Source organism: Phaethon lepturus, unplaced genomic scaffold (genome assembly GCF_000687285.1).
Source record: "Phaethon lepturus isolate BGI_N335 unplaced genomic scaffold, ASM68728v1 scaffold35873, whole genome shotgun sequence".
NCBI classification, from domain to species: Eukaryota; Metazoa; Chordata; class Aves; order Phaethontiformes; family Phaethontidae; genus Phaethon; species Phaethon lepturus.
Window position 1 is genome coordinate 420 of NW_010530382.1, and position 10,463 is coordinate 10,882.

The 10,463-nt window shown below is 47.3% G+C and overlaps 1 protein-coding gene across 1 annotated transcript in view; it reads left to right on the plus strand.

Moving 5' to 3' along the window:
- Positions 1-77, plus strand: part of UBE2QL1 (ubiquitin-conjugating enzyme E2Q family-like 1) — a gene marked incomplete at its 3' end in the record, with an annotated part of 472 nt that extends 395 nt beyond the window's left edge. Inside the window, exon 2 of the mRNA XM_010284254.1 lies at positions 1-77. This exon is cut by the window's left edge and continues 20 nt beyond it. Coding sequence (XP_010282556.1) covers positions 1-77 — 77 coding nt within the window.
- Between the last annotated feature and the right edge of the window lie 10,386 nt (positions 78-10,463).

A 10,463-nucleotide genomic window follows, 5' to 3' on the forward strand; every position in this document is an offset into this window, starting at 1 on the left:
CCCCCCGCGGCTGGTCCAGCGCCTACACCGTGGAGGCCGTCATGAGGCAGTTTGCGGCCAGCTTGGTCAAGGGGCAGGTAGGGCTCTGGGGGCTCTGGCTCTGCGTGCCTCTGGCGGGGGGTGTGTGTGTGGGTGTGGGTGTGTGGGTGTGTTTGGATGGGAACCGCAAAGGGCAGCGGGTCAAGCCCCCCGCCTGCGGCTGACCTTGGCCAGGCCTGAGTGACAGGTCTCCCCCAAGGACCTGGTGCCACTGGTGGGAAGGAGGCGGGGACACACGTGTTTTGCCGTGGGGTCCCTTGTCAGGCAGGTGCAGTGGGAGGCACGGAGCAGCTCGGAGGGGGCAAGGAGCACATGCGTCCGTCCTGTCCTCCTGCATGTCTTTTGTCCCTGTGCTTGGCTCTGCGGCGTGTGACACCACGATGTCATGCCCGTTGCCCCCGAGGGGCACATCCCATCACCCCGAAGCCAAAGGGACTTTTTAGCCTCCAGTGGGGCTTGGGGTTCGAGTCCTCCGCCTCCTGCCCTTCACCAACTGGTCGGCCATACTTGCCGGTCTCCTCCATGAAGTGCCGCTGCTGGCGTAGGGCGCGACGCTGGAGCTGCTGCCCCCAGGTCTTTGTCTAGTGGTGTCCGGCGTAGCATCCCTCGGGGGAGAAGAGGCCACCCCTGTGCTCCTGGGTTCAGGGCTTGGCGCACAGGGCAGAGGCGTGGTGTGGGGTCACACCTGGAACTGCTGCCTGAGCTGCCAGCAAACTTCTGCCGGTTTAAAATCTCCCTGCCTGAAAGGAACAAGTAATTTTGGATACGTACTGCAGTCGCAGCAGCTGGATGGATCCTGCCAACTCTCCTCTCCGGAGGAGGTGCCCGGTTCCCCTGGCACGGGGTCTCATCTGAGCTGAATCAATGCGTTTTATGCTGTTTTTCTTTCTCTCCTGCAGAACGTGCTTAGAAGAGACGTATTTCATAAGACGTTTTTAATAAATGGGTAAATATTGCTGGTGAAACTCGTAGCCGGTCCCTCTTTATGGTGACTGTAGTGGGCAATATGCACATGGCTGTGGCAGGGTGATCTTCCCGTTCGCTTCATGAACGCCCTTGAACCCAGGGGACATGCACAGCTCCACGTCTGTCAGTAAATGATGCTAAGTAACTTGAATTTGTATCTTGGCAAGGAGAAGGGGAGAGAGTAAATAATAACATATTTTTTATTTGCCTAAAACTGAGGTTGCTCCTGTTTGCCTCTGTGGAACCGCTTGCATGAGGAGAAGTAAAGGCTTGGTTTCTCTTAAGAGAGAATATAAATTTTGATTATTTAACAGACTCTTTTGTAAGCGGCTTTTCCTCCTTTTCCCTGTTTGATTTGCGCCTATTGCTCCTTTTTTTAACCAGATAGTATTTTTCTCTGCACTTATTTGAAGAGGTCAAGTTTCCTAGGTCACCTTGGGATGTAAAAAACACCTGCCAGGGAAAAAAAAAAAGAGCCTTAATTTACATTGAGCCTGGGTTATGTTGAAGTTGTGTAGCTACCCTTACCGTGTCTCACTATTTGTTAACCCATCTCTTTTTATAGTGATCATATTTCTCATTACTTTAAACAAGGGTTTAGAAGGACAATGCTAAGTTCTCTCCTTTTTTTTAACAATTTAGCATCTTTCTGCAGTATTGAATGTTGAATGTAAACTGGTTAAATTAAGCTTTACTGGGATCATAAAATGGCTCAGTGAAAAAAAGTACTAGATTTTTTTATTAGTAATAAATATTAAGCTGTATAATCTGATAATTTTCCTCCCTAAACCACTAAAGAGATTTCCAGGGAGTAGCCGTAATTACTGACAACAGAGGATGTTTCTGTATGCATCATTAATAAACACGTTAAAGTGCAGGAGTTTTAATAACATTCTTCCAGAAGTTTACAAAGTTAATTATCAAAAAAAAGGGAATGGGTGCAGGACAAAACAAAAGGCTGAAATAAATTGCTGCCAGTAGCTTAGTAGTTAAATAGGTGCGACATGCATCTTTCAAAGTCTCGGAGCATGCCTTCCGAGTGGAGGTGTTCATAGGCAGTATTGACAATAAGTTTAATTTCTGGGTTACAGAGGTGTAGCCTGTGATGGGTTGCCAACCTGTCATCATAGCTGGGCTCCGCGTCGCGGGAGCCACGTTTCTGTAATCGTGTTCCCCTCGTTATGTAATCTTGACTCCGTTGCATAATAGGGCTCAAAATACGACAGGCGCTCCCCTGTCCCCCTTTCATTTTTCATTTCACAGGTGATCTACTTTCGACCATATTTAATGGGGTTTTTTTTAATGAAAACAGAGCCGCCGAAGCGTTGGCAGCCGAGGGGCTGCCTTTCCCAGGGCCGCCGGGCTGGTTTTGGGTAGCTTGTGCCGCGCTGTGGGTCGTCGCGGTACCTGCAAGGAGCCGTCCTGAACAGACAGCGATGGCTTGCGCCGGGTTAATCGCGTCGTTTCTGTAATCAGCCTGCACCCTGCCACCGCGTGAAACGCTCGGCACGCTTTGCTGTTAATGGGACAGGCTGGAAGGACGGGCTCCGTCCTCCACCGCCTCGAAACAACAAAGGGCGCCAGCCACGAGGCCGAGTGGGAGACGGGGCGCTGCCGGCGCCCCTGGGTCAATGGGGCCTTCCAGAGAAGTGTCGCTGGTTCGCGGCGCCCTGACGTAGCGTGACATCGTTGTGAATGCCCGCGCCTGTGACGCATCCGAAAGCGCGCCTCGCCGGCGCGGGCGCCGGTGTGAGCGGGCAGGGCGGGACCTCCCGCAGCGTACGTTCCTCCTGTGGGCAGCGTGACTGAGAGCACCGCCGTGGCTGGGTTACCGGTTTGCCGCGCTAGCTGCAGCGCTGCCGCTCTCTGCCGGCCCTCGGGAGGGAAACGCAGCGCTGCTTGGTCCGTTGATTTCTCAGAGCTAATAGCAACCTATGAACGTGTATAACCACCTTTTTTTTTTCTTTGACAAAGTGATCAAAACAGAGACAAAACTAACGCTGAAAATGCATTTTTGGACAGTCAAGATTATTGACAAATTCAATTTTTTTTTAAATTTTTTTTTTTTTTATGGATTTCACAGACCTTGTAGCAGAATAAAAGAAAATTGAGGGAAGTCATTCTGGCATCTCGCAGGTGAAACATTTGACCCTGGAGTTATGTCCGTAAGGAGACTTCAGTGCGCAACACAGAAATGAAGAGGTAGCACTTTTCCCTTACATTTCAGCATTGCCCTCGTCTGCAGGGAAACCCAGGGTTTTGGGTCCAGGTTCCCAAACCTGAGCGTGTCTCGCAGGGGCTGGCTTTTCGGGCAGGCTGGCTGTCTCTCCAGATTCCACCAAGCAGGAGCCATACACCTTGGGTGACCTTGCTTGAGAGATGTCCTACCTTAGGGGCTGCATACCCTTGCTTCCTATCAGGAATCTCGTACTGCATTTTTAGATATTTTCTGTCTGGAAAACAAACAACGTTTAAAATAGAAGAGAGACAATTTGTGTTTGAGTGAAACAATTCAACAGTCCCAAACTATGCTTTTTTTTTTCCTTTTTTTTTTCCCCAGTTTTCAAGGGGAAAAAAAAAAAAGTTAGTTAACAAACAAGTTGGGGTTTGTTTGGTTGCTTGCTTCAGCTATTCAGCTGAGAAAATCAATTATTCACACAGCTCTACTCAGTATCTTGAGGGGAATTCTCAGTACATCAAAGGCCTGCGACTGTTTATCTGTCTGGGATCCAGAATCTTACTTTAAAAAACTTGGTGTTGTCCTTAACTCAACCGTAGCCTTGGTTTTAAGGGGATGACTTTGTACTTGCTTCCTGCCCAGTCAGCTCCTCGCTGGCTCCCGTCATCATGGGTGAAAGCTCGGTCCTGCGAGCCGGCGAAATGGTAGCCGTGAGCTGCCGCGGAGCTGGGGTGTCAGCCAAGGAGGTGGGGTGATGCTGACAAAATAATTTGAATAGCAGTTACTTCTTGTCCTGGAGGCAACTGTTCCCCGAGCCTGCCTAGGCAGAGCCTCCCGTCTCTCGCTGCCTACCCGGGCTGTGGAAGTGGCCTGCTGAGCGCTTCTCCGCCTTAGCAGCACCCTCTGAAAGGGTTTATTGGTTGTTTAAGAGAGGGATTTAAAACCAGATCTGCCGCTCCCCGCTGCCCGACGGCAGTGCCGACCGAATGACGGGGGGGAGGAGGGACAGTGCGGGTCGAGGGGGAGCGGTGAGGCAGCGGGAGGTTGGTCGCGGCTCCCCTCGAGTAACGCGCGCGGCTGCGGCCGGCGCCTGCGTTTCAGGGAGGGGTCATCGCTCTCGTTCGAAAGCATGGCGGATGATACCGTCCCAAATGAAAAGGAGCAGGCTTTGCCCGAAAGTGGAAGAGGATTTTGTGTCCTCTAACAGACTTACTGTTTTTAGAGTAATGATTTGATACTGGTTTGGTGGAAGTTTAAGAGAGGACGCAGCTATGTATGCCAATGTCCAAATAACGCATGAGGAAATTTTTTTTTTTTTTGAATGACTAAAATAGCTGCACCTGATGCCTTGAGGATTTTGGCCTTAGGCTTGCAGTAGTGTTGATGAGTATCAGCCTTGCTTTTATGAGCCCCTTGTTCTCCCTGTGGAGGCTGGGGACAGGACTGCCAGCCAAAGGCAGCTCTCAGGTAACTGGCGACTGCAGATTACATCGTGGAAAAAAGCTTCATTTTGAGGAAGATACTCCCTTATTCTCCCAGTGAATAGAAGGAGCATAAAAATTTTGTCAGGACATACTAAAATAGGAGTGGGGAACCCCTAGTAATGAATACTCTTGCTGCAGTGGGCTTCTGTAATAGTGATTTAAATCAAAACCAAAATGTAATTAAGATTTCATTTTCTATAGGAAAATTTCCTGAATTCAAATACGAGTTGTTGGTATATAGTACTTTCATCCTTTGTATTGTAATATTATAAATACCTCAGTGGAATCCCGTTAGTTTGCTTCAAGAGGTGTGTGCCTTATAAGACCACTGGACTGATTTGTCTTTCCATTTTAAAAATACAAGTATCCCAGCTGACTTCTGCCAGACTGAAACAGGAGAAATGGGCTTATTTTATGAAAAACAGATACAGAAGGTAGCAGTTAATCATAGTCCAAATTACTCCCTCTTCATCCTTTCAAACAAAAGTATGAGTGAGCAGATAGCAGATGGGGCTTGCATGGTGTCCAGGAGGTCAGCAGACTCCAGGTCTTTCCAAAATGTATAGCAGAAATTAATTGCAAATCCATGGGTTTTCATACTCCAGACGCTGGGTTTGAGGACTGTAGCCATGAATAAATCAGCTAATCTCAAAGGCTGCAGAAATGCATAGAGAACACAGTGCTCTGAATTATTTGGAGCCATTGTATCGTATTAGGGCCTTAAAAAATAAAAGCAGCTTGCTTTTTGCTTTTGATCAGTTGCCTGAGCAAGTGATGCTGGTTGTCATCAAGGAAGGAAATGTCGCTTTAGGTCCATGGTTGAAAAATACATCGATTCATATACAAAGATTACAGAGGAGACGAAGAATGTGTTATGGGGCTTGTTCCCCATGAAAAGGTATAAATGCTGGGCCGAAGATGTAACAGAGAATATTGTTTAGCTACAGAGGAAAATCAGATATATTGGTCTTCTAAGATTTCTCTTTCATTGCAATTGAGAAACCGAGGATTTTCAAGCTGAAGTTTAAGCGGGAGCACATATATTTGCTATGTTGAGATGCTGGGACTGATGAATGGGCTGGAAAAAACACTGTTCATGTGTACTCTGATATATTGCTGCTCTGACTATCCACTATTATTATGCAAATATATTCTGCTGAGAGGAATGAAGACACAGGGATTCCGACTCATTGAAGTCAGGGGCTGTTTTAATTCTTTTAAAATGCAGGGGGAACATAATCTCTCTTTTACCCCTTCAAAGCATAAGAAGGAAAATTTCAAAATACTTTCAGCTATCATCCTTAGTGTTAAAATAGTCATCAAATAAGTTAGATCACTAAATTGAAACAAACTGCTTATTTTAAAACATGCTTTTATGGCAGGTAGAGCTAATTCTTCCTGGCAATACTTGGCTGATCTCCTAAATAAGAATTTAAAAGAATTGCTGCTTTGGATCATAAGAAAATTGAATTTGCTCAAAAGAGCAAGATTCTTCTTCCCTGTATTATAAAAGAAGTCCTCATTTTCTTCAGTGAAAGTGTTCAGATAGCGAGAACTGTGTAGGATTTGGGTGTTTTGTCAGATACTTTGTTCAAGAATTGTATTTTTTCAAATGCAGAAAGCCTAGTCCCGAGGGGTGACATCGTGTCCTCCTGGAGGAGTAACCTAAATAACCCACTTTCAATTGCGAGGAAGATTTACTCCTCCTTACATACAGGCTAGCCTTGAAAATATGCAGATTTCCTAGCATCTACACAATGCCCAGGGATTTCCACGCATGACCGGAGACTTCCAAACTGAAGATTTGTAACTCCACGGTAATTCTGGTCCTCTTATCCTGGGAGTCTTATTGCCAGGCGTGATCCGAGGCATGTCCCCCGAGTGGGCATCTGCTCTCGCAAAGTGGGACGCTGGTTAAGTAACGTAATACTGGCTGTGTTTCTTTTTCCCATCTAAGCTCCTTTGTGCTGGTGGGAGTCAGTGGAGAGCTCTTCTTTCCCTTGACGTATTCGGTGCTTCACATGCAGTTTCCAGTTGACGATAATTATCTTCTCCTGTAACTGTCAAAAAAGGTACCGCTGACATTAGGCGCGGAGGGAGGTGGGAGGATGGAAGGATTGCCAGGCGCAATTACTCTGCAGCTAAACAGGGAGAACTTCAGGGGCTGCGGTGATTATGCTGTCTGAATGGCTCAAAATATATGTTAACTTTAATGTGAGCAGGATCCAGTCGTCTAGCTTGTCAATGGAACACCAGGCTTCTGCTGAACGTCATTGTATTTTTGAAAAGCACGTGGCTTGGGGCTGGTCTGACTCGTACTCCACAGAGTCGTTTCTAGAGGGTGCTGGGCAGTCCACAGTCTTGGTCTTCAACTCTGGCTGGAAACAACAAAAATTGAGTAGATCCTGGAAGCTGCAGGACAAGCTGCACGGGAAGGACATGGTACTGTTACCTAACCTGGCTGTCAGCGAAACCAGCGCTGCGCTGGGAATTGAAAGAGCATGAGCTGGGTAGAAGCGTAGGCATGTTTTGATGGAAATGCATTTGCAGTCCCTATTGGTCTGCACGGAACAGGTAGGTGGGCACCACGCTTAAGACATTCAGGTGATTCCTCTTCTGAAACAGGATCAAGGAGCCAGTCTGATTTGCCCCGTTCCGGTTAAAAGTCAAACTGAGGAGTGGTACATCAAGCGTGCCTGTCCTCAGCCGTGCGCGGCAGGTAACGCGCCTGCCTCGCGCACGGGCAGAGTCTGTCCTTGGGAAACGACTTTTTATCTGCTTCGTGATTTTGTGCGTGGTGTTAGAATTGATGATCCTCATTGATTTAACCCCCTTCCGCGCAGGCTCTCCAAAACCCCTGGAACTTCTGCAGTGAATCCTTGATAGAATTACAAGTCGATCACAATCCCAAATCTGCGTTCAGAGACGAGTGAAAATAAATCTGAGGACAGAAGAGTAAGCCTGCGTTGTGAAATGGCCTGGAGCTCAGATGCTTCTCATAGCCAGGCTTTATGAGCTGTGGAATGACTAGATATTTCTCCTGTTTCTAGGTTTGCGTTACAAATCAATGGTAACAAACCCCCAGCTGCAGTAGGAAGTGTAGGGCTTATTTCCATAATACATGCCCATAAGAAAACCTTAAACCATCACAAAGCAGAGGAAATTGATGTTACTAATTTTTCAGATTTTCTATGGATTTCTGTAAATGTCAAATTTTCTATAAATTTGGCAAGGTTATTTCTGTTAAAATATATCTAATATTGAAGTGTTCTATAGTTATGGGGAGGGGCAGGATAGCTCAGAGCACTTTTCCACCTGTGAAGTACAGTTAATTCTCTTTCCAAAAGTCATTTTACAATATGCACTTAAAGCACTCAGAAGCGGGGGCCCTATGGGTAGATGTCCGTCTGCGTCAGTATGAAACATGGCGTAGTGAAGAGATCGACACATCTGTAGAAATAGCAGGGGAAAAAGCGCATTGGCTTGTGATTCTAACCGTACCAAATTTGGTCTTAACTCAATTAAATGTTCCCAGAGGTAGTCTGCTTTTTACTCCTGTTTGTTTTTTTTTTTTTTTTAGCATGGTGAAACTTGGGGAAATGTGGAGATAGACACTGTTGTCTGGGCTGTAGCTACTTCGTCTTTACAACCTGTCGTAAAGGATGGTTTGCTTTGGTTGGGTTTACACCCGTGGCTGTGTTTAACTTGGGTAACGTAACTTCAGGTTCCTGATGCGGAGGACCTGTGGGGTGGTGCAAAGAGGGTCTGTCGTGCTCCCAGCCTTTTCACCTGGACTTGCCCTCAGCAGCTCTGCTGGCACCTGATTCCACGCAGAGGTAGTCCGGGGAGCTCGGCAGAAGACTGACAGGGAAAACGACCCTTTGCATCCAGACTAGCAGGTGCCCGTTTGACGGCAGGGGACAGGGACCATCTCCTTTGACGGAAGCCCACCATGTTGTGGGCTCCTCCTTTGTCCCCGGAGGAGCTAGAGGCACCTTCCAAGAATGTGGTCAGCTCTCAAAATTTTCTTGCTCTTTTGCCAATGTTTGTCCCACCCTTAAAATGCAGGAAGGGAGTTTCTTTCTGTTGGGAAAGGCGAGGAAGACCAGCACGGTGCTCTGTAGCTGCCAGGCAGGGATCGGGTAAGCGTTTGCATCGACGAAGAGCTGCTTGCCACCAGGCTGCACGCAGGCGAGTGAGCGTTAATAATTACTCGGCTGGAACTTGGATTTCTTCTTCTTGGACAAAGAACAGTCACATTCCCAGAAGGAGCAATTTCTACCGTGCTTTAAAGCTGGAACTTGCTGAGTTTTCACTTCTTTGTATAGATTATTCTTAAAAAGGAGACCAAAAAAGGCGTGGAAATACGGCCTCAGAAATCACACATTTTCAGGAAAACATCCCGTTTTTAATTCACTTATGCTGCAACATTAACAGTATTTGTCTGCATCCTTTTCTATACTGCTTTGCTTGAGCTGTAGCTAATAATTATATATAGTGCGATATAAATTGTGTGCAGTTCTTGAGTCCTGATTAACTGGGCCTCATCAGTACATGAAGGAAAAAAATTACAAGCCGCGATTGGGAGGAGAGGCTGCGTATCCTGCGCTCCAGCAGTGATGTGACACACTGCAGTCACTGCACTGAGGGCATGACAGCGGCCCACTTTAGCATTGCTCTACTTGTGAGTGCTTCTCCACAGCCAGTGGAAATACTTTTCTCTGAAAACTTGTTTAAATGTTCTAGGATAGAACCAGTTCAGGCTCAAGCACTGTATTCCCCTGTTACGTATCAGGAAGAATTTGAGTATGTTTGCATGGTACGCGGCTTGGAACAGTTGGGGCCCAAAGCCATTAGTCGCCGGCACGTTAGTGGAACGTGTTACCTACCGGAGACTGATCGTGTGCTCCGGCTCTTGGAAAGTCCATGGGTTTTGCATCATCCATGGAGAAGCCTGGGACAACAGGCTTGGAAAATGGGCATATCCTTGCAGGTCTCCTTCCTGTCCTGGGAGGGATCACCACAGACACAGTGTGTGGCACAGTGACTTCCCCCAGTCTTCTGTGTACCTCTCTGAACCTTTGCTTGTTTTCCGTCTCTTGACGTTTACCTACAAGTGGGTCACTGGAGCCTGCTATTGAGATCTCTTAAGAAATGAAGGCAGAAAATGAAATTGTACCCACGCACCCTTATGCTGGTTTAAATGATGGGCCAGGCATAGCTCCATGTGCGGAAGGCAGATACGATTCGCCCTTGGAAGGCCAACCTCGAGTTACTTGCGTATCCAGGGTTAATGAAAGGAATGCAAGGCTGAGGAGCTCGTGTTAAGACCAGTGCTAACAACGTGAAGGCTTGCCTGCGTCTATCATCCGCTGTGTCCTGTTTGCAATGAATACAATTTTTTTAGATTCTGTCCAGGAAAAAAAGTCTGGCTATGCGCGTTTGCTGTGGCATCTCAGAGACTTGTAGCACAGGGGCTTGCGCTGTTTCCAGAATAACCTCCGTCCTGTAAGGGCTGGTGACTGCATACAATAAACTTGTGACCTAGTAACACAGGTGAGGATTGCATCAGGAGAGGACTGAGGACAACCCTGAAGGATTCAGGACCTGGCTACGCAGCGCCACAGCTGACCTATGTTGGCCGTTCAGCTCCAAGTATCTAAGTTAAACTTAGAGACCTCCACAGGCACCTTCCAGCCAGCACTTTGGTGATTGTGTGAGCCTGTGAAAGGCTGGCCACCGTAACGTAGTCCTATCCTTCCAGGTAGTGCCAAAAGTGATATGACATGGAAGCA